The 24437-nt window shown below is 38.7% G+C and overlaps 1 protein-coding gene and 1 pseudogene across 1 annotated transcript in view; both read left to right on the top strand.

The window, feature by feature from the left end:
• Window positions 1–24437, top strand: part of FMN2 (formin 2) — a 411725-nt gene that overhangs the window by 73086 nt on the left and 314202 nt on the right. Inside the window, 1 exon segment of the mRNA XM_017879766.1 lies at window positions 15931–16078. Coding sequence (XP_017735255.1) covers window positions 15931–16078 — 148 coding nt within the window.
• LOC108534412 (alcohol dehydrogenase class-3 pseudogene) lies at window positions 7898–9024 on the top strand (annotated as a pseudogene).

The following is a 24437-nucleotide window of genomic DNA, read 5'->3' as shown; positions in this document are numbered from 1 at the left end:
TCCTGCCACTGCACTCCAGCCTGGGTGACGGAGCAAGACTCTATCTCAAAAAAAGAAAGCAAAAGCTAGTTATGGAACGAATCACGTTTTCTGTTTTATATGTTGATTTTGGTAAATTGCATTTTTTTCTTAAAAATTATGTTTTATCTAATATTTTAAAAGTTTAGTGTAAAGTTATTCTAGTATCTTTACCACTTTAAAGCCTGTAGGATCAATATTATGTTTCCTTTTCATTTCTGACATTAGTTATTTGTATCTCTACTTGATTATACTTGGCAAAGTTTTAATTTTATTAGCTTTTCAGAAGTCTTCTTTGGAGGCTATTTATTAACACTTAAATCTGTTTCCTTCTTTCTCCCTTCTTTGGACTAAATTGCTGGATCTTTTTCTCTCCTAAATTCTTTAGATGGATATTTAACATACTGACCTTTGTAGCCTTTTATCTTTTTAATATGTGCATTTAAAACTAAAGATTTCTCTCTAAACATGATTAACTGTATCTCTAAAGTTAAGGCAAATATTTATATATCACTCATTTAAAAATATTTAAAGATTTTGACTATGTTGTCTTTTTTGAATAATATGTGATTTAGAATTTTATTGCTTGATGTCCAAACATGGAGACTTTATCTTCTTTTATTATTTCTAATTTAATTGCATTATATTAAGAAAACATACTCTTCATTTCAGTATGTTGCCATTTATTGAGATTTACCATAGCCCAAGATATGATCAGCTTTCATCAGTGTGCTGTGTATGCTTGAAAAGAGTATCTTAGGTTAAATGTTCTGCTTAAGTCCATTAAGCAAATTGCTGATGATGTTGTTCAGATCTTCCATATCCTTACTTTTTTCTTTTCATTGTAGCAGCTATTGAGAAAGTTATTGCTACTATGTTTGTGGACATGTTTTTTTTTTCCTTATAGCTCTGCCAATTTTTGCTATATGTGCTTTGAAGCCATGTTATTTGAAGCACACATATTTAGAATTATTTATTTTCCTTATGAATTACATTTTTCTCAATAGAATACTTCCACTTTGTTTCTTATGATGCTTTTTGCTGTGAAATATTATCTGTTATTAATATAGCTATACTTGCCTTCTTTAGTTTAAACTTTACATGTTATATCTTTTACTTTCTAGTAATCTTAATCATTTTATACCTTTTATTTGTATCTTCAATAAAGAGCATAGGTTTGGAACTCATTTTTTATCTTGTCTGACAGTCTTGCTTTTTACTGAAGTGTAACTAAGCCCATTTATATTTAATACAATTGTTTAAATGCTTGGATTTAAAGTACTATTTTATTGTACATTTTCCATTTGTCTTATCTGTTCTATAGTCCTTTTCCTTTTGTGTCTTTTGGATTTATCAGTTACGCTTTACTATTTAATTGTTCTCTCTGGTAGTTTGAAAACTGTAATTTTACCAACTATCTTTTATTAGTATTATTATTTTATTATCGATACAAGGTCTCACTCTGTCACCCATGGTGGAGTGCGGTGGCATAATCATAGCTTACTGCAGCCTTGAACTCCTGGGCTCAAGCCATCCTCCCACCTCAGCCTCCTAAGTAGCTAGGACTACACTACAGGGGTGCATCACCACGCCAAGATAATGTTTATGTTTATTTTTAAATTTCTAAATTTTTTTGTAAAGGTGAGATTTTACTGTCTTTCCCAGGCTGGTCTTGAACTCCTGGGCTCAAGCAGTCCCTTCGGTCTTGACCTCCCAAAGTGCTGAGATTACAGGCCTGAGCCACTACACCTAGGCTTGTCTTTTAAAATCGCATACATTTTTGCCTTTTTTGTTTTTGTTTTTTGGTACCTTCATCTATTTCCTGACAAATTAAGCAACCTTAAGACCTGTTTCCAGACAAATTAAGCAACCTTGAGATTCCCTAACTTAATAAATTTTGCTTCCAAGTGACACATTGTTATTTCATTTTAATTATCTTTCTATATTATCTCCACAAGACATTAATACTGTTTCTGTTTGGTATTTATTTAATCTTTTTTCTTTGCTCTTTCTTTCTGCATCTTCAGGAATCTGTTTGGGATTATTTTCTTTCAGCCCAAAGAGCATCTTTTTGTATTTCCTTTGGTGCAAGCCTGCTAGGTGACAAATTCTTTAGTGTTTTTTTGTCTTAAAATAGATTTCTTTCATTTTCTTCTTGAAAAATATTTTTACAAGGTGTAGAATTCTAGTAGGCAGTTTAAAAAAGATCATTCCACTATCTTCTAGCTTTCAATGACGCTAGCTTCTTAACAAAAATAATCTATCTATTGATTCTTTGAAGGTAATCTATTTGTGGCTGCTTTTAAGATGTTATTTTTAGCTCTTTTATAGCAGTTTTACTGTATTCACCCATTTACAGGATTTATAGGGCTTTGAAATCAGTAGTAGTTTGATTCTTTCTTTCTACATTTTCAGGAATGATCTCTCTATAGATAATGCTTCTATGTTATTATCTTTATGATTTTTTTTTTTCTGGGACTCCAATTATACATAGGTTAGAGTTCTTCACTGTATCTTTTATCCTCTGATTTTCTCTGCAATATTTCCCATCTTTTTGACTCTGTTTCTTCATTCGGAATTGTTTCTTTTTATCCCTCTTTGAATGCACTAATTTTTTATTCAGCTGCTTCTAATCTACCATTAAGTAGATCTGTTGAGGTTTTAATTTTGGTTATTTATCAGTTCTAGAATTGCTCAGTTTTTAAAATTATTTCTAGTTATCTGTTGGCATTCTTTCTTTTTAAAATTTAAATTAGAGTCTCATTTTGTTTCCCAGTCTGAAGTGCAGTGGTGCGATCATAGCTCACTGCAGCCTCAACCTCCTGGGCTCAAGTGATCCTCTAGACTCAGCCTCCCAAGTAGCTGGGACTATAGGTGTGGACCACCACACCTGGCAAGTTTTTAAATTTTTTGTAGAGATGGGGTCTCTCTATGTTATCTAGCCTGGTCTCAAACTGCTGGACTCAAGCAATCCTCCCAACTCGACCTCCCAAAAGTGCTGGCATGACTAACTTTTTGTTTTTTGGTGCTTTCACCTATTTCCTGAGAAATTAAGCAAACTTAAGACCTGTTTACAGACAAATTAAGAAACCTTGAGATTCCCTAACTTAATAAATTTCACGTGGTGGCGTGGCGTGGTGACGTACCCCTGTAGTGTAGTCCTAGCTACTTAGGAGGCTGAGGTGGGAGGATGGCTTGAGCCCAGGAGTTCAAGGCTGGCATGACTGGCATGAGCCACCACTCCTTGCTGAAGTTCTCTATTTTGTCTTTTATCTTCTTGGAGAGATTTAACATAGCTATTTTAAAATGTGTGTCTGATAATCTAGGATCTTTGTGTGTCTTTTTCTGTTTCTATTGATTTTTGTTTATTTTTTATTTATGTCTCCGTTTTCTTTTTTTTTTTTTTAATTTTATACTGTGCAGATGCTTAGTTTGATTTCATCTTTTCTCAGATAGGATTTATGTTTGCTTTTGCCAGGGACGTGGGGCACTAACATTCCAAGATCACCTTGAGGTATGTTCAAGGATGTAGATGCTTTAAAGTTGAATTTTAGCCCTGAAAATGTTCAACCTGCCTACTTCTAGTTTACGTTTGTTACTACTGTGATGGAATTTTAGATCCTAACCCCAAGTAGAGGTGTTAGTAGGGCCAGTCTCCCTTAGAGGTCAGGGTCCTCCAGTCCCTTTCCCCTGATAATGTGCCCACAAACTCTCACAGGAATCCTGTGAAGTGTTGAGGGGTGGGGGCAAAAGGACCCCCCCATGAGCCAACCTCCACTCCCTAGGTCTGTGTTCTCCCCTGAATCCTGGCTTGCTAAGCTTTTCTTAATTTAATATTCCCTTTCCTCTTCCCTTTAAGATGTGATATATATAAACTCACATTTATGTGTTCCATTGTAAATATATAAATATATACACATACACATTACCTCATTATATAATTATACATTATGTGGCCATTAGCTCATGTATTATTATTATTAATTTTTTTTTGAGATAGAGTTTTGCTCTTGTTGCCCAGGCTGGAGTGCAATGGCATGATCTTGGCTCACTGCAAACCCTGCCTCCCAGGTTCAAGCGATTCTCCTGCTTGAACCTCCCGAGTAAGTGAGATTACAGGCGCCAGCCCCCACACCCAGCTAATTTTTGTGTTTAGAGTAGAGATGGGGCTTCACCATGTTGGCCAGGCTGGTCTTCAACTTCTGACCTCAGGAGATCCACCTGCCTCAGCCTCCCAAAGTGGTGGGATTACAGGTGTGAGCCACTGCACCCGGCCTCATGTATTATTTTTACAATATACAATTTACAGCCAAATATTTACACTTGGCAACATACTATAAACATATTTTACATGGCATTCAATGAGGTATGATTTTAATGGCTCTTGATTGTCCCATTATAGGTACACAATAACAATTTTTTTCTTACTGCTATTTTTGGAAATTCTACTTTTTTTCTTTTTAAAGAATGCAGTAACATTGAAATAAATATATTGTAGTACATAAATATTTGTGTGTGTCACTGATACATTTTTGCCATGGAGAAGACTTCTATGAGTGGAATTGGTGGTTCGAAATGGATGGGTTGACTGGGCTCAGTGGCTCACACCTGTAATCCCAGCACTTTGGGAGGCTGAGGCAGGTGGATCACCTGAGGTCAGGAGTTCGAGACCAGCCTGGCCAACATGATGAAAACCCGTCTCTACCAAAAATACAAAAATTAGCTGGATATGGTGGTGCATGCCTATAATCCCAGCTACTTGGGAGGCTGAGGCAGGAGAATCAATCCAACTTGGAAGGCAGAGTTTGCAGTGAGCCAAGATTATGCCACTCTACTTGAGCCTGGGTGGCAGAGCAGGACTCCATCTCAAAAAAAAATAGGTTTTTAAATTATTTCGATATTACATTTCTCTGTAGAAAGTTTGTGCCATTTGTATCTCGCTGGTAGTAATGTTAGTGCTTCTTTTAAACACAGCTAAGAAAACACTCCTTTGTCATTTGTATTTTATTCTGGGGTGGGGGTGGACAGAATTTTGCTGTGACACCCAGGCTGAAGTACAGTGGTGTGATCACAGCTCACTGCAGCCTCAAACTCCTGGGCTCAAGTAAATTTCCCACTTTGTCCTCCCAAAGTGCTTGGATGACGGGTGGGAACCATAGTGCCTGGCCTATTTGTGAACATTTCAGAGATCTCAGTCCATCCTGGGGTTTAATCTTTTGATGTTATCTTATTATTCTTTTACATTTGTCATTTTTATATACATTTCCTTTTTTTAAAAATAAACCCTTTTATTTAAAAGCCAACCATAGATGCTTTGGGCAGTCAGATTTATGGGTTCCATGTAGAGCTGTTTTAATGGCTATGTTATAGTGTTGTGTGAAGATTGTGGCAGAAATAGAAATTACAAGTGTGAAGATGATGCAATTATTTTAAAGGTCTGTATTATTTATAAAAGCACGTGCACTATGATTACATCTACATAAAACATTCAAAGAAAATTTAGAAAATCGGCTGAGCGCAGTGGCTCACACCTGCCATCCCAGCACTTTGGGAGGCCGAGGCGAGTGGATCGCTTGAGGTCAGGAGTTTGAGACCAGCCTGGACAACATGGTGAAACTTCATCTTTACTATAAATAAAAAAGTTAGCTGGGCCTGGTGGCACACTCTTGTAATCCCAGCTACTCAGGAAGCTGAGGCAGAAGAATCCCTTGAATGAGCCAAGATCACACCACTGCACTCCAGCCTGGGTGACAGACTGAGACTCCATCTCAAAAGAAAAGAAAATTTAGCAAATATACACAGTGGATGATGTTATATTATGGTACTGATTAGTTATTGTTTTTCTTATCTCCCTACCTCATAACAATTCTATAGGGTTGTGCTATTATTTTTTAATAATTAAATGATTAACACAAACCCAGATATTGAGAGTTCAATTCAGACTACTCTCAGTAGATCTACTTTTTATCCAGCCAGTCAGTTATCTTATAAATGGTTCAAATGAGTTAAAATAGATAAATAAATGGACATCTTAATTGGGCACAGTGGCTCACACCTGGAATACCAACACTTTGGGAGGCTGAGGTGGGAGGATCACTTGAGCTCAAGAGTTTGAGACCACCCTGGGCAACATAGCAAGACTCCATCTCTACAAAAGAAATTAGCCAGACATGATGGCACTCGCCTGTAGTCCCAGCTACTTGGGAGGCTAAGGTGGTAGGAGTGCTTGAACTAAGGAATTGAAGCGTGCAATGACCTGTGATCACACCACTGCACTTCAGCCTGGGCCACAGAATGAGATCCCATCTCTTTAGGTAATTAAATAAATAAGGCCTTTTCATTATTTCCCTAATAGTAATAATATGTTTATTGTTACCTAGTCCAAAAAGTATTTACAGTGATTAGAAAGAAAAGATATAATAAGAACATAAAAATGTGCTATTTCAGTGAAAAGATTAAAGAAAAAAAGACAAGACAATACTGAAGTGCAACCACGAATGAGACTAATCAAAAACATATATTCCAGAATCTCCAAACATGTCGCAGGTGGGCCATGTATGAATTTCACTGTGTTTTTTTAATAGCCAAAATGAAAAGCACATCTGATCAACACAATTTATATTGTCCCTGAGATTAAAAAAAATAAAACACAAATGGCCAGATGCAGTGGCTCATGCCTGTAATCCCAACGCTTTGAGAGACCGAGGCGGGTGGATCATGAGGTCAAGAGATCGAGATCTTCCTAGCCAACATGGTGAAACCCCGTCTTTAACTAAAAATACAAAAATTAGCTGGGCGTGGTGGCACATGTCTGTAGTCCCAGCTAATCTGGAGGCTGAGGCAGGAGAATCGCTTGAACCCAGGACGTGGAGACTCCATCTCCATCTCAAACAAACAAAAAAACACAAACTCAAATTACCATCCAACTATTTAGTTCTTTAGACAGAGCTGTGAAATTCTAAGATCAGGAATAAATGTGTCTTCAGAGCCCTCCTACACAAAATATTGTGTAATGGGATGGGCATTTTCAGCAGTCTTCTGTAGACTTGGGAGTCTTGTCTCCGAGATCACCTCCAAGCATAGTTCAGTTGAAGCAATTCTTTTTGAGGTCAGTAGGACAAGGTGTAGAGCCCTCTGCTGGCCTGAGATAGATTTATCTACATAATCTAGGGATAGATTTGATTTGATTTGATTTGATTTTGTTTTGTTTTGCTTTGTTTTTGAGACAGGGTTTCACTGTGTCGCCTAGGCTGGGGTACCCTGGTGCAATCACAGCCCACTGCAGCCTCGACCTCCCAGGCTCATGCAGTCCTTCCACTTCAGCCTCAAGTAGCTGGGACCACAGGAGTGTGCCACCACACTTGGCTAATTTTTCATCTAAAAATTTGTTTTCTGTAGAGATAGGGTCTTGCTATCTTGTCTTGGCTGGTCTCCAACTCCTGGGCTCAAGTAATCCTCCTGCCTCGGCCTTCCAAAGTGCTGGAATTACAAGCGTGAGCCACCACACCTGACCAGGATAGATTTTAGAGTGGTTATAAAGAAATCAGTGAGCTGCATACTTCGAGGCAATTTTATTTTAATGTTTTCCCCTTCATGTACACTGTGATATCAGATGAGAGATTGTACTTTATGGAATATCTGGGATATAGTTACCCTATTTTGCTACTTAAATACGGGTCTGCTGGCCTTGATAGACAGTTGAGCTGGGGCAGTGCTGATCATTTCTTATTAAGAGAGGAACCTAAACTCAGATTAATTCCCACACAGATGGACGTCCTATCTCTACTCACAGAGAAGCCAACTGTGGAATGAGAATAGCAGCAATTCCTCTCAGACAGTAATAATCTAGGTTCTGCATTAATATACAGTCCGCCCTCCATGCCGATGAGAACCCGTGGACATGGCGAACCAGATTATCAAGTGCAAGGCTGCAGTGGAAAGCCTCTCTCCGTAGGGGAGATAGAGGTGGCACCCCCAAAGGCTCATGAAGTTCAAATCAAGATCTTTGCCACTGCAGTTTGCCACACCAACACCTATACCCTGAGCGGAGCTGATCCTGAGGGTTGTTTTCCAGTGATCTTGGGACATGAAGGTGCTGGAATTGTGGAAAAGTGTTGATGAGGGAGTTACTAAGCTGAAGGCGGGTGATAACTGTCATCCCACTTTACATCCCACAGTGTGGAGAATGCAAATTTTGTCTAAATCCTGAAACTAACCTTTGCCAGAAGATAAAAGTCACTCAAGGGAAAGGATTAATGCCAGATGGTACCAGCAGATTTACTTGCAAAGGAGAGACAATTTTACATTACATGGGAACCAGCACATTTTCTGAATGCACAGTTGTGGCTGATATCTCTGTTGCTAAAATAGATTCTTTAGCACCTTTGGATAAAGTCTGCCTTCTAGGTTGTGGCATTTCAACTGGTTATGCTGCTGCTGTGAACACAGCCAAGGTGGAGCCTGGCTCTGTTTGTGCCATCTTTGGCCTGGGAGGAGTTGGATTGGCAGTTATGGGTGGTAAAGTGGCTGGTGCCTCCTGGAATCATTGGTGTGGACATCAATCAAGATAAATTTCCAAGGGCCAATGAGTTTGGAGCCACTGAATGTATTAACCCTCAGGATTTTAGTAAACCCATCCAAGAAGTACTCACTGAGATGACTGATGTAGGAGTGGACTATTCCTTTGAATGTATTAGGAATACATTAGAGCAGCACTTGAGGCATGTCACAAGGGCTGGGACATCAGCATAGTGGTTGGAGTAGCAGCTTCAGGTGAAGAAATTGCCACTCGTCCATTCCAGCTGGTAACAGGTCACACATGGAAAGGCACTGCCTTTGGAAGATGAAAGACTGTAGAAAGTGTCCCAAAGTTGGTGTCTGAATATAGGTCCCAAAAAGATAAAAGTTGATGAATTTGTGACTCACAATCTGTCTTTTGATGAAATTAGCGAAGCCTTTGAACTGATGCATTCTGGAAAGAGCATTCGAAGTGTTGTCAAGATTTAATTCAAAAGAGAAAAACAACGTCCATCCTGTCGTGGTGCGATGGGAGCAGCCTAACAGGCAGGGAGAAGCGCCTCTTAGACCTTCAGCAGTTACTCCAGAGAATGGTGTGATGTGTGTCATTCATGAATCTCTGTCATCAAGGACAAGGATAATTCAGTCATGGACCTGTTTTCTGGACTCTCCTCCACATGAATAATTGCTAGCTCATTAAGGAGTATTTTAACATAATAAAATTAATTTCTACAAAAAATATTACAGACCATTGGACAATGAAATTTTCTTGCATATGGAAGAACCAGAAAAAATATTGATCTGAAATATTTTAAGGTGGGAACCAAACCCTCAACTTACCTGTAAAAATCTCAAGGAAGCACTCTTAGAATGCCTACCTTTGAGTATTGTTATTTTATTTTCTAGTGGACACACTATGATAAATTATTTGTGGATTATAGCTCTGAGTTATTTTGGGTGTTGTTATTTATAACCTCGTGAAAAGATGGGGAAATAGCTGCTAAAAGTAACTTTTCTTTTTCTTAAGCTAGCAGGCCTGTAGCCTACTTACACCACTTTTAGGTTGTAATTTTAAAGTTTCTCATATACCTATGGTAGAAAGCTTGTATTTGTTTTCTTTAATAAGAAGACATAATGTCATTCAGCAAAAGCCAAAACAGACCTTAAGAATTTAAGGATGTGGAGTGGAGCCATGAAAATGCATCCCTGCCTTAACTCAAAAATAAAACTGTGATTTGCTCTGTTAAGCAATTCTTATCCATCCTGACCTTGTCCTTAATACTCACAATATGTTGATTATTTATATTTGACATTCCTGAGAAAACAGGGGAATATAGAATATGGTAACTGGCAGCTAGAAACTCATATACCCTATTTGGGAAAATAACAAATACATTCGTGAAATGTTACACACACACAGACACACACACACACAGACACACACAGAAGAAGACATTTATGGATGGTTGAGGAAATACTACAGGGCAATTGTTAATTGCATGCAAAACCTGTTGACAGACAGCACAAATGCCAAGAAAACTCAGTTTGCTCAACTACTTATAGTCATCCAAAGAGCACAGAAAGATTTAGTGCTGGTTACGTAGAGATGATGTGTATGTGAGATAATGATTTTCAATTCCTCTGAAAAGGATTTTTTAAACAAAAAAAGTATGACCATTGTAATCAAACACAGATTTTTAAAAGTCAAAACAAATACTATTCATGGCATATGACATTTGAATATCACCATGTAATTTTTGTAGTTCTTTTCACATATCATTAACTCTTGCCTCCTGCAAGCTCCCCCCAAAAGACAAGGGATACATTTTTCCTGATCTACTGATGAGAATATTGAGGCTCCACAAAGTGATGAGATTTGCTTAGGGGGGAGTGATGAATATATCCTAGGAATTTTACCTACTCCATGTTTTTTCTTTAAATAGTTAATTATCAATAGATTTAGACATAATAGATAACCTGATACCTTCATTTTCTATATGGTACCCACAAAGTTTCCTTTTGGTACCTTGCTAAACAAATGAAGAAAATGAGATTAGCAGCTGCAGCCTCTGCCTGTATTGACCAGCCATCTCTTTTATTTATTTTTGATAAATGTGATAACTCAGTAGGCATCAAGTGGCTTTTTTTTTTTTTTTTTTTTTTTTTTTGAGATGGAGTCTTGCTCTGTCACCCAGGCTGGAGCACAGTAGCCTGATCTTGGCTCACTGCAAACTCTGCCTGCCAGGTTCAAATGATTCTCCCACCTTAGCTTCCCAAATAGCTGGGATTACAGGCGTGTGCCACCACGCCCAGCTAATTTTTGTACTTTTAGTAGAGATGGGGTTTCACTATGTTGGCCAGGCTGGTCTCGAACTCCTTATCTCAGGTGATCTGCCCGCCTTGGCCTCCCAAAGTATTGGGATTACAGGCATGAGCTACCACGCCCGGCCTCAGGTGGCTTTTGTGTAGTCATCATAGCACTGTCCAGAGCTAGGGGACATTTACAAGACCTGTGTACACCCTTCTCATCCTGAAGGAGTTTGCAGTCAATTCGAGGAAACGTGATATACACTCAGGACTAGGTGGCAAGCTACCGTTTTGGATAGTACACATTAAGTGTACCCTTTCAGGGTCTGATTCAGGTGAAATGGGACTTCAACTAGATTTTTAAATGATTGATTAGACTCCTTGAGTGGGTAGAGCTGGAGAGGGCATTCTAGTGGCGTGAAGCTTGGTTTAGGAAATGAGAAATGAATTTGGGAAGGAAGATAGTAGGGATATAGGAATGCTGAAATGATATTTAAGTTGAAGAGTTGGGATTTGATTCTGCAGACATGGAGAACCCATGAAAGAAGTCTGTTTTGCTTATTTTCTGCTAGTGGAGCTATGTGATGAATGAGAGGCTTTGAGATTACAGCCCAGTAATATATCGCAGTTCTGAGGTGTGGTTCAAAGACTGGGGGACTGACCAGATACTTTTGTTTGTGTATATGAGGTTTTCTAGAGTGCTTTTAGCATGCTTTGTATTTTGGTGAATGATGAAACTCAGTGAGATAGTTTATCCCCTTGGTTGTTGGTGCTCCCTCTTTTTTTTTGTTTTTTTTTGTTTTTTTTTTTTTGAGATGGAGTCTCGCTCTGTCACCCAGGCTGGAGTGCAGTGGCCGGATCTCAGCTCACTGCAAGCTCTGCCTCCTGGGTTTACGCCATTCTCCTGCCTCAGCCTCCTGGGTAGCTGGGACTACAGGCGCCGCCCGCCACCTCGCCCGGCTATTTTTTTGTATTTTTTTAGTAGAGACGGGGTTTCACCGTGTTAGCCAGGATGGTCTCGATCTCCTGACCTCGTGATCCGCCCGTCTCGGCCTCCCAAAGTGGTGGGATTACAGGCTTGAGCCACCGCGCCCGGCCTGGTGCTCCCTCTTTTATATGTAGAATAACTGTAGCTAAAGTAGGTATCATCATCACTAACTGGAGGGTGGCGAAGAGTAGAGTGGAGAGGGCGTTACATTTCAGAAAATTTTCTTTCTTTTTTTTTTTTTTGAGACAGGGTCTCACTCTGTTGTCCAGGCTAGAGCACAGAAGCACAGTCATCGCTCATTGCAGCCTCAACCTCCCAGGCTCAAGTGATCCTTTCACTTCAGCCTCCTGAGTAGCTAGGAATAAAAGTGTGTGCACCATCCCTGGCTTTTTTTTTTTTAAATTTTTTTTAACTATTCTGTAAAGGTGGGGTCTCACTGTGTTGTCCTGGCTGGTCTTGAGCTCCTGGGCTCAAGCAATTTACCTGACTCAGCCTCCCAAAGTGCTGGTGTTATAGGCGTGAGCCACATGCCTGGCTACAGTTCAGTTCTTTTCTTAAGCCATCACAGTATCCATGTTACCTCTTAAGAACTGACCTGTCAATTTAATCATACACTGCTCTTGAATAAGTGAGTCTTAGCTATTCCCAACAGCCTTGCAATTCACTGTTTTTAAAAAAATTATTTTAAAAATTTTAACTGTGGCAAAATACACAGGACATTAATTTCCCACCTTAACCATTTTAAGTGTCCAATTCGGTATTGTTAAGTATATTCACATTGTTGCACAATCAACCTCCAGAATTTTTTCTTCTTGCAAAACTGAAATTCTGTACCCATTACTTTGCAACAACTTCCCATCCCCCATCTCCCCAACCCCTGGCAACCACCATTTGACTTTCTGACAATATGAATTTGACAATACTACGTACCTCATATGGGTTGAATCATAAAGTATTTGTCTGTTTGTATCAGGTTTATTTCATTTAGCCAGATGTCCTCCAGGTTCGTCCATGCGGTAGCATGTATCAGAGTTTCCTTCTATTTAAAGGCTAAATAATTTCCCAGTTTATCTATATATCTATCACATTTTGTTTATCTGTTCATTCATGGATGGACACTTGGGTTGCTTTTCCCTTTTGGCTGTTGTGAACAATGCTGTTACGAACATAAGTGTACAGATATTTCTTTGATTCCTTTTTTTTTTTTTTTTTTGAGACGGAGTCTTGCTTTGTCGCCCAGGCTGGAGTGCAGTGGCGCGATCTCCGCTCACTGCAAGCTCCGCCGCCTCCTGGGTTCACACCATTCTCCTGCCTCAGCCTTCCGAGAAGCAGGGACTACAGGTGCCCGCCACCACGCCCAGCTAATTTTTTGTATTTTTAGTAGAGACCGGGTTTCACTGTATTAGCCAGGATGGTCTCGATCTCCTGACCTCGTGATCCACCCACCTCGGCCTCCCAAAGTGCTGGGATTACAGGCGTAAGCCACCGCGCCTGGCCTTAAGATCCTATTTTTAATTCTGTTGCGTACATATCCAGAAGTGTAATTGCTGGATCATATGGTAATTCTGTTTTTAATTTTTTGAGGAACTGCCATATGTTTTCCATAGCAACAGTATCATTTTACCGTATCACTAATAGTACACAATGCTTTCAATTTCTCCACATCCTTGCCAGCACTTATGTTCTATCTTGTTGTTGTTATTGTTTTGGATAGGGCCTTGCTCTTTTGCTGGGCTGGAGTGTAGTGGCGTGATCATGGCTCACTGTAGCCTTGACTTCTGGGGCTCAAGTGATCCTTCCATGTTAGCCTCCCAACTAACTAGGACTACAGGTGTGTGCCACTATACCTGCCTAATTTTTATATTTTTGTAGAGATGACGTTTTGCCATGTTGCCCAGGCTAGTGCTTTATTTTATTTTTGTTGTTGTTTGTTTGTTTTTTAAATAATAGCCATCCTGGTGGGTGTGAGGTGATCTCATTATAGTTTTGATTTGCATTTCCATAATGATTAGTGATATTGAGCATCTTTTCATATGCTTGTTGACTATTTTGTGTATCTCCTTTGAAACAATGTCTATTCAAGCCCTTCGCCCATTTTAAAATCAGGTTGTTTTTTGGTGTTGACTTGTGGGAGTTCTTTCTATATTCAGGATATTAAATCCTTATCAGAGTTGATTTGCAAATACTTCCTCCCATTCTGTAGGTTGCCTTTTCACTCTGATTGTGTCCTTTGATGCACAGGAGTTTTAAATTATGATATAGTTTTCATTGATTTTTTAAAAAAATTTTTGTTGCTTGTGCTTTTGTTGTCATATTCAAGAACTCATTGCCAAAAACAATGTTATGAAGTTTTCCTGTATGTTTTTGTCTAAGAGTTTTGTAGTTTTAGGTCTTACGTTTTGGTCTTTGTTCCATTTTGAATTTTTGTATATGGGGCAAGGATTTACTGGGTTTTAATGAAAGGAAATCTCAAATGAAGTTTTGCCCAACATATAAACATTTATTAAATATAGAACATTAGTTTGCACAAGAGCCTATACAACCTGACTTGAGAGTCAGAGCATGGCCAGCTTGCCACGCTGGTAGGTGCTTGACCTCACCTTGTGTGAAAGGTCCATGTGATACAAACACCAAGGAATAGGATGTTGGCAACAGGCAAAGAGACATCCTCCTAAACTAGAGGTGGGAGGCAGCACTCTCAGGCTGTCACACTCTGGCATCATCCCTTGCCTGAGTTTTATCCTTTTTAAGTGTGGGCATGTTCTCTGATGTCGTACTCAATCTACTTACATTGAATTCCTTCAGGTTCTCCAATGACAGCTCATACCTAATATTTATTATGTTAATTAAAGCCACTAATTTCAGCAATAAAAAAACTGTTTCTGATATTCAGTATGCTAAATAGCACAGTTTCTGGTGTTGGTCAAGATGGGATAGCTGGAAGATATATGAGTAGCTCAAATGCTTAGCCAGGTCTGAAATGTGGTCCTTTCTGATCCAATGCTGGCTGACCCCAGGAATCTGAATTCTCAGTTAGGGCTAATGACTGTCCCTAAATGTAAAGCTTAAACTAACTGGTCTCTACATTGTATCTCCAGCATGCTGGAGATTATTTTATGAATTTCTTAATTTGTTAAATACAGAAATAGCAACATCCGTCAGATTACTCATTTACTTTGTAGTCTCGACCCAGCGATTACAGTGGTTTTTTTGTTTTTCACTTCTACCATACTGTTCTTCTCTTTGCTTTCCTTGACGTGGATCAAAGGTATTAGGAAAATACACCCAGAAAAATGTCACAAATATAGGGCATGCATATATTAAGCATATGCATTCTAAAATGACTGGACACATTGTTATTCTGAAATCCTAATGAGCAGTTTTCCAAGGTGTTTATAGGCTGTGGAGCAGGCTTCCTTGTGAGATTTGTAGTTTGTCTCCTGGCCCTAGGTATAGTACTAGCTGCTTTCTCATTCTGTCCAGATTCTGTTGGTCTGTAGCTGGCGAGGTCTTTCTTGGCCAGAAGACCCCTATTCAATTCTTTTTTTTTTTTTTCTTGGCGGGTTCATTCACTTTTTCATGGTTTCTCTCCCAAACAGTTTCCAACCTGGACCCCAGATAAGTCGGTTTCCTGGGCCTTTTGTGGTTGAAGGCACGGAAGCTATTATTGTCCTGTGGTGCCCAAGTACAGCCTGTCCTTTCACATTCCCACAAGTATATAAACAGTTTTAAAAGGGATATCATATTCAGATGAATTAAAGATGCTAGTTCAGGGAGTTCTCTGATTGAGTGTCTGGACTCTCTGATTTTATAATTCCCTGCAGGGCTATATAGCATCTCTCCCTCCAAAGAAAGAGGCGAAGGTTTTACTATAGAAATGAAGTTGAGGCAAATGTGGTTATAAAGATAAAATGACTGCATGAAAAAAATGTGTACCTTAGGAATCTACACTGAATAGTATAAAATACTGTTTTAATGTTTCATATATATATGCATATATAAGTAATTTACATAGAAATGATTTTGCAATATATTAGTCATGGCTGATTTTTTTGTAACTGAATTAATAGCATTTCAACATTTTTTATTTTTAAATATAGCAAGATCAACTTTATACCTGGGCTGCAGTTAGTCAACCCACACACTCGTTGGACTATTCAGAAGGGCAGTTTCCTAGACGAGTCCCATCCATGGGGCCATCATCCAAACCTCCTGATGAAGAATACAGGCTCGAGGATGCTGAAACAGGTAAGTGTTTCCTTTGTCTTCAGAGATAACTGGAAGAGGCAAGATAGAGAGATTATACGTTTTATTAAATCTTAATTTTAAGTAATCTTTTATTTTTAATTGCATGGCATTCAGACATAATCTTTAAGAAATTTTTATTTTGGGGTCTTTTCTCTCTTTGTTCCTTTTGTTGTCTTAAAGTATTTTGTGTTATTGGCTGGGAAGATAGCGTGAGATTAGCCTCAGGTTTATGTGGAGGAGTTCAGCAGGATGATGACCCCCTAGGCTGATTTTAAGAAAACACTTTATATTTGTCATACAGAATTGAGAACCATATTTGTGGAACAATGCTTTATGGAATATGGTTGTTTTCTCCCTTTTCTTCTTCTTCTTCTTTTTTTTTTTTTTTTTGACAAGGTCTTGCTCTGTCACCCAGGCTAGAGTGCAGTGGAGCAATGGGTTACTGCAGTCTCAAGTTCCCTGGCTCAAGCATTTCTCCCAACTCAGCCTCCCAAGTAGCTGGGACCACAGCCGTGCGCTACCATGTCCGGCTAAATTTTTTGTAGAGCCAGAGTCTCACTCTGTTGCCTAGGCTGATCCAGACTCCTGGGCTAAAGCGATTCTCCATTCTCCTAAAGTACTGGAATTACAGGCATGAGCCACCACACCTGGACTCTTCTTCATTTTGTTGTAATAAATTCCCAACTTCCTCCTGGTGGACTGACCAGGCATAAATATTGATTTCTGAAGCATGATGAGTGAGGAGTAAATAGAAGAGCATCATTGCTGTTCATAGATTTCTCCACCAGATTTTCCTAAATGGTAACATAGATATTAGAGTTAAGAATTTTGATTTTTTTTTCTGATTGACTCATAGAGAGGAAGATAGTCATTAGAAACTTATTTTGGACGCATAGTAGAAGAGCATAACTTAAAAGCATGGAGCTTGGGCTCTGCCAACTTATTAGTTTTGTAATCTCAGGCAAATTTCCTAACAATTGTATTCAGTTTTCTCATCTGTAAAATGGTGATGAGCATAGCATGTACTGTGTAGGGCTGTTTTGAGAATTACAGGCATTTGTATGAAGCATTAGAATGCAGAATGCAGTGCCTAGCTCAGTGTATTTAATATTATTTATTATAATTATCATTGTTTCATGTCATTCTCTTATTCATGAGGTCCCTTTCAACCAACAATGACCAACAATGTAAAAGGTTTTATTCCAGTCCCCCACCCAAAGTTCTGCAAAGGCAACCTTGCCTCCCATTTTTATCCCCGTCTCTGGAGGGATGTATTTGCGCCTTGTTTTTTTCCACCAATGCACTGAAATGGGGGCCCACACTTGACCTTGAATCTCCCTTTTTAAATGTCCAGTGCTTTTGAAACACTGCGTGGTATTCACTAGGTGGGCTGTACTCCCTGAAACGAACAACAAGTGAGAGATAAGGTGTAGGAAGTGCTGTTCCAGGAAGGACGCTGAGTTTATCATAACACTTACAAACAGCAGTTTCTCAAGGCCAAGGCAGACTTCCTTTAAGCAAAGATCTTCAGAGATGAGAGACCTCTACCATGATAGCACCTGAAAATCAAGGAAGTAAAGAGACTTTTAGTTTCAAAGGAAAACACACAATTAAAAGTAAAACACACAATTAAAAGTATTGATCCCATTTTCTACACTACTCTATTTATGATCACATTTAGTGATACAAAATACTTAGGGGTAGATATAGTTGGATTAATCAATTGCATGGAGAGTCCTGTTAACAGTTGTTCATATCCCATGTTTTGCATCATTGATTGGGTGATACTTTGCTGTTTTCTCTTCCCTACTGTATCATTCTCAACTTGTTTAACTGAAACATTTATATGATATTCTTAAATTTTAGGGCACTTTATAATAAACATTATAAAGCATTTTATGTTGCTGGCATATATACTGGTGGAACACTTGACTCAAAGTTAATTGAGTGCGATAATCTGAATTTTACTTTGGTAAAAGATGAAGTTGGCATTGACACCAGGAAGTCTGTCATCTGGTTTTTGGTTCATGATTTATTGTAGCTTGCAAAATGCCAGAGCAGGTGATTTTTAATGAAATAACTTGTCTCCTTTTAAAATGCATTCTTGAAGAGGATGATGGAGGTAAGAAGTAATTTAACTTAGTGACTTATTTTTCTCTAGTTGATCTGTGGTAGCATTTTTTCATCAGAGTGATCGAATGGGTCTTTCTAAACTTTTTCTGTTGTGACGCCCTGACGTTCATTTGGAAAGACACTTCCACGAGACAGCCTCATCCCCAGAACCACACCACACTCTCTTCTAGTCAGTCAGTTGTAACAGTGGGAATGTCAATATCATAGGTAAACTTTGCCTACAGTCTCATGTTTTACATCAATCGCAAAGTTTGATGATATAATTATTAATAGTGATGATCTATTTGTAGTTAACTGATAGGTACATATTCTTATGTGGTGACATCATGGTTACATTCACTGTATATAACACATGACCTCCCCTTTTTTAAAAAAAATTTATTTGTGGGTTCTTACTCTGTCACCCAGGCTGGAGTGCAATGGCACAATCTCAGCCCACTGCAACCACCACCTCCTGAGTTCAAGCGATCCTCTTGCCTTGGCCTCCCGAGCACCTGGGATTACATATGCCTACCACCAGGTCAGGCTAATTTTTGTATTTTTAGTAGAGACGGGGTTTCACCATGTTAGCTAAGCTGGTCTCAAATTCCTGACCTCAAGTGATCCACCTGCCTCTGCCTCCCAAAGTGCTGGGATTACAGGCATGAGCCACTGCGCCCGGCCGACCCCTTTCTATTTTAATTCAAAGTAAAAGAGTTCAATGACATTTTTTGAAGAAGAAGAAGAAAGACTTGCAGGTCTAGCTTAGAAAATGGAGGACTTTTTTTTTTTTTTTTTTTTTTTTTTTTTTTTTTTTTGCTTGCTTCGTTTGTTGTTTTTTGCAGCTCATTTTTTTGTTGTTGTTGTTTGTTTTTGGAGTGTCACTCTGTCGTCCGGGCTGGAATGCAGTGGCATGATCTCAGCTCACTGCTACCACCATCTCCTGAATTCAAGACATTCTCCTGCATCAGCCTCCTGAGTGGCTGGTATTACAGGCGCCCACCATCATGCCCGGCTAATTTTTGTATTTTTGTAGAGATGGGGTTTCACCATGTTGGCCCAGCTGATCTTGAACTCCTGACCTCAGGTGATCCACCCCCCCATCAGCCTCCCAAAGTGCTGGGATTACAGGCATGAACCACTGTGCTCGGCCTTTTTTCCAGCTCTTAAAATTGGTTACCTAATTCACATGTCCAGCTAATTCAGATTTGTGGTACTCTCTCTTCTGCCTTTTTTGTGTATCTCACTTTAACTGCATAGGGAGCCTCTCACTTTAACTTTTTCATGATCTCTTCGGTGAAAGATGGTGTTTTTCTTCCTTTATGGATTGGTGAAGGAACTGCCCCTTCTTTGTATGAACTGGAAGGGCTGAGGCCATGGTGAGGTCTTGGTGCCTCTTCTCACCAGTGAGTTGCAGATTCCTGGCAGTCCTTTGTTCTCATCCTGGCTCCCTCTGCAGTTGGCATTGCCTCCACAGATGGGCCTAAGGTATTAACACTGACCTTTTGAAGTCTGCAGAACACCCCTGAAGGAAAAGACTGACTGGGAAAAAAGGAAGTCATATGCTTCCCATGTTGGTGGTATTAAATAAATAAAAAACCAAAACCAGTTGGTGGCAAAAACATTGATACAAAGAAGCCCTTTCTATTTATCATTTTCACTTTATCTTCTCCCTCAGTTTCCCTTGCCTATACACAGCACTCACCTACCCATCCATGGCTGTTTTCCACTCATGGGCTCTTTTCTGGAGTCCCATGACATCCTATTCCTATCTCTGTCATCTGAATGCTTTATGTATTGAATTTTTCTGTTTATATATATACATGTCTTCCCCATCAGCTTTCAGAATTTCAAGACTTTCCGGTACATAGTATGTATTTAAATATTTGAGTGAATGATGAAAATCTTTTGCTGGAAAAGATCCAAATAAACATCTACTTAGCACATTAATGCAAGATTTGAGGGAGAGTTTTGTATGGGCTAAAACAGTTCATGGACCAATTTTGGGGCTCAATACCAAGTTTCAAAGGTCATTCAATAGATTTGAACAACATCAAATAATGAACTTGAGTTTTCAAATTCATGGAGAACCCGGAGCAGGAGCAGGTGTGTAGATGTGCATAGGGGCTTTTGATCATTGTCGTTTCGTCTATGGAAAATCAAATCCCTCACCTTTCTTTGAAAATGTGAATGGTTGAGAGGAGACAGAGAACTGCCTTTTTAGAAAGACAATCAAGGCACAGAAAATCCTAGAAGAAAATATGTGGAAGAGGATCTGGTAGAAACATGGTAGATGACTTCCTGCTGCAAGGAATAAAAGAAAAGAAAGAAACGAAGAACCATGGCAGGATATTTTCAGGTGAAAATCCTTTAAAATGCAGTTATGCACTGGCTGAGTACATTGTAATTCACCTTTGTTCCAAAAAAAGATTTGAGCAGCTTATAAATACGAAAATGTACAAAAGGATCATAAAGGAATAAGGAATATAGATCAAACTAAAAGGAATTTAGGATGGAATGATAAAATGAAGCTGAGCTAAGACAGCCCAGTGAAATGTATCTCATAAGGATCTGCCATTTTTAAAGGTAATTGTAAATTTAGCCCTCAGCTGCAAAGCAGAAAGGGGAATTGAATGTCTTCCTCAGTGTCCATGAGATTGAAAACACAGTCACTCAGAGAAGCACAATTCATATCCCAAAGAAGTGTCTCTAATGGTTCTTAAGAGAAGAGATTCTGTGCCGTGCAAGGTCAATACAGTATCAACTCATTTCTTTTCTTTTTGAGACAGGGTTTAAGTTTGTCGCCCAGACTGGTGTGTAGTGGCATGATCTTGGCTCACTGTAGCCTTTACCACCTGAGCTGAAGTGATCCTTCCACCTTAGCCTCCCAAAGTGCTGGGATTAAAGGTGTGAGCCACGATGCCCAGCTAATTTTTAAAATTTTTTGTAGATATGAGGTTTTGTCATGTGGCTCAGGCTGGTGTTGAACTCCTGGGCTTAAGTGATCCTCCCACCTTGGCCTCCCAAAGTGCTGTGATTACAGGCATGAGCCATCATGCCCAGTCCATTTCTGTGTTTTGTTCAAATGTTTTAACATAAGTTCAGTTGAGATAATGCAGAAATTCTATAAGGGACCAGGGGAGACTTGCTAGTATTCTATCTTTCTGAGCCTCTCAATCAAGGAATAAAATGTACTGGAGTAGATTGACTGTATCTCCCAAAGATAATTCTCCGTTTTCAACATGTAAATACATTATATGTATAATATATTATATTAGATAATCTATATGATTGGCTTATGATTATATATTATATATTATATATTATATGTATAGATTATATATTAATTATATAATATATTGAATTGAATATATATTATGTATTATATACTGTATGTATGCATGTATATATACATGTATGTATATATATATGTGTGTGTGTATACATGTATGTATATATACGTGTGTGTGTACATGTATGTATATATACGTGTGTGTGTGTACATGTATGTATATATGTGTGTGTGTGTACATGAATGTATATATACGTGTGTGTGTGTGTACATGAATGTATATATACGTGTGTGTGTGTATATACACACGCATACATATAGTTTCTCTAAAATTGGCCTTCCTTTTCTCTTGAGCTAACTATAGCCTAGGTGTGGCTATATTTTGTTGACAATGAGAGGCAGAGCCTCAATACTATTAAATAATCAAATAAGCAGATCATGGAATTGGCCTTATTTAGGAAAATTCAAGTATTTAACCTCATCTTCATTTTTGAAAAGACATGGTATATCAGAATTAAAAACATCTTGCATTTATTAGGCAGCCAATCATAAGTCATGCTATTTAAATGAAATTTAATGAATTACGTTTCAGTTAAATTGACTGGATTTGAATCACATGGTATATACCATTAAAGAAGCTATCATATAATAATTTTATGTAGCTGCGTTTTAACTTAAAATGCCAAACTATTTAGAGACTACTTCATTCATTTTTAGAAGGCATATTTTGTATATATATTTTAAAAGGCTGGTTTATTTTCCATTCTTAGCAGAGAGGCATATCCCGCTCATTGTCTTATCTTCTCTCTGTAAATACACAGCTCATCCAAGTATGTTTTGTTTCATGAGTGAAAGGCTTATTTTGTGATGGAAAAGAGGTCACTCTTGAAACATATTTGGTACCATAGGGAGTCCAGAATTTTATATTATGCTCAGAATTTTATGAGGTAACTTTTTAAAATGGAATATTTAACTTTTTTTTTTTTTTAAGGAATGTTCTTTCTCCCTCTCTGTTTCTGCTTCATAATGTTTTTTGTTTTGTTTTGTTTTGTTTTGTTTTTGAGACTGAGTCTTGCTCTGTCACCAGGCTGGAGTGCAGTGTCACAATCTCGGCTCACTGCAACCTCTGCCTCCCAGGTTCAAGTGATTCTCCTGCGTCAGCCTCCTGAGTAGCTGGGACTACAGATGCCCACCACCAGGCCCAGCTAATTTTTGTATTTTTAGTAGAGACGGGATTTCACCATGTTGGCCTGATCTTGTGATCCACCCGCCTAGGCCTCCCAAAGTGCTGGGATTACAGACGTGAGCCACTGCGCCCAGCCTGATTTTTTTTTTTTTTAAAGAACATTCTGGTTTCTTAATTTTAAGGATGGGTGAAGGAGGTGGCAGTTTTAAATGTACCCTTGAGAGCTCTCTTACCGGGTTACTCTTTAAAAATAATAAACATTCTAGTGATGAATATTTGATGGAGATGGTCAGTCTGTCCTAGAGCTGGGTTTAAGGCAATTCCTGAAAGTGCCCTGGATCCTGAGAGGAGGAGAGTGTTGGGAACGAGGGCGCCGGGAGTTCTGGGAGTGATCATTTTCATTTAGGGAGCACTGTGAAAGTTGGAACTAAGCTGATATCTCAGATACACCTATCTAGTGACTCCTCTCTTCAGCCATTACTGGTACATCAATTTCTCTCTGCTCCCTAAAGGACACTTTCGCCATTTTTCATGTTTCCCTTTACTTTCTCCCTCCTAGACCTTTTTCCTTCTATTTCTCTTTCTTTTATTCTGTATTGTTTTCTTTTTCCTTATCGTGTATTTTTTCTCTCCTCTCTCAGTGGTTCTCATTGATTTTCCCTTTATTTTTCAGTAGAGTTATTCTGTACATCTCATTCCTCTTAAAATCTTGACGCTCTAGAACTCCTATTTTCCAGCTTATGATTTTGAAGACAGCATTTCAACCTACAAATTTCTCTTTGATGTTTTAACACACAGATTCACACAAATAAAAGCTACAGTGAAATGGTTAGGGATGGGAGAATGAATCCAGTTCAGGTAGCTATTGAATTAGACAGAGAGAAGCTGAAAGTTTGGGTGTAGGTGTACAGAATATTTTGCTGATGCATCTTTCTAATAAACGTGGTTTTCTAAGTATGTTTTTCTGATAAACTGCACTTGTTCTTTACCATCAGAGCCCAGAAGTTTACTTTCTGGGTCTGGTTACCAGGTCAAGGACTATAGAAAAAAGCTAGAAAGCATTTAACTCTTCGTGTACCACCAGGAGAGCCTTTAGGCTCTTATTGCATGATCTAAATAGAAGAGGAAGAGAGACTTTTCCCCACTGGTACAAAGCCAAGACTTGCCTTGAGTCTATTGTGTTTGGGAGGGTTTGGAAGTGAGGAAAAACAATAGAAAATAAGAGCATTCTGGAGTTTGGATTTGCTTTAATATTAACTGTTAACTAGCTTTGCTGTTAAATATCTTTATTAAAATTTGGCTAACTCCGGTGTTAAGTTCAGAGTAGAGATTTGTCAATATAAGAGAGAAGAATCTCTTTTTGATTAGTTCAATGATATGCTATATTTATCTGGGGAAATGGTTGTATTTTAAGGCCAATTGTTCATTGCCACTGTGACACTGATTGGTAAGTGACTGCATCATGCTATTCTCAATGATTTTTGTTTTAAAATATATGCTCTTAGCTGAGATTCAGAAAATAGCGAAAGGCAAGGCAATATCTATATTGTCTCATGTAAAATCCTTACTGTCTCTTTCTCTGCCCCGGATACCCTACTTTTCATGGTGGAACCCACTTTCATGGTCTCATCATTGTTTTGATATTTCGTGTTTCTTTCATTCACTCCTACAATTACTCAACAAATATTTTAAGCACCTACTAAGTGCCAGGCACTATTTGGATGTGGGGGACACAACAAGGGGACAAACTGACAACAATTCTTGCTTTC

Source organism: Rhinopithecus bieti, unplaced genomic scaffold (assembly GCF_001698545.2).
Source record: "Rhinopithecus bieti isolate Rb0 unplaced genomic scaffold, ASM169854v2 scaffold_11565, whole genome shotgun sequence".
NCBI lineage: Eukaryota > Metazoa > Chordata > Mammalia > Primates > Cercopithecidae > Rhinopithecus > Rhinopithecus bieti.
The sequence above is the reverse complement of the archived record's forward strand: the minus strand, read 5'-3'. Positions and strand labels throughout refer to the sequence as shown.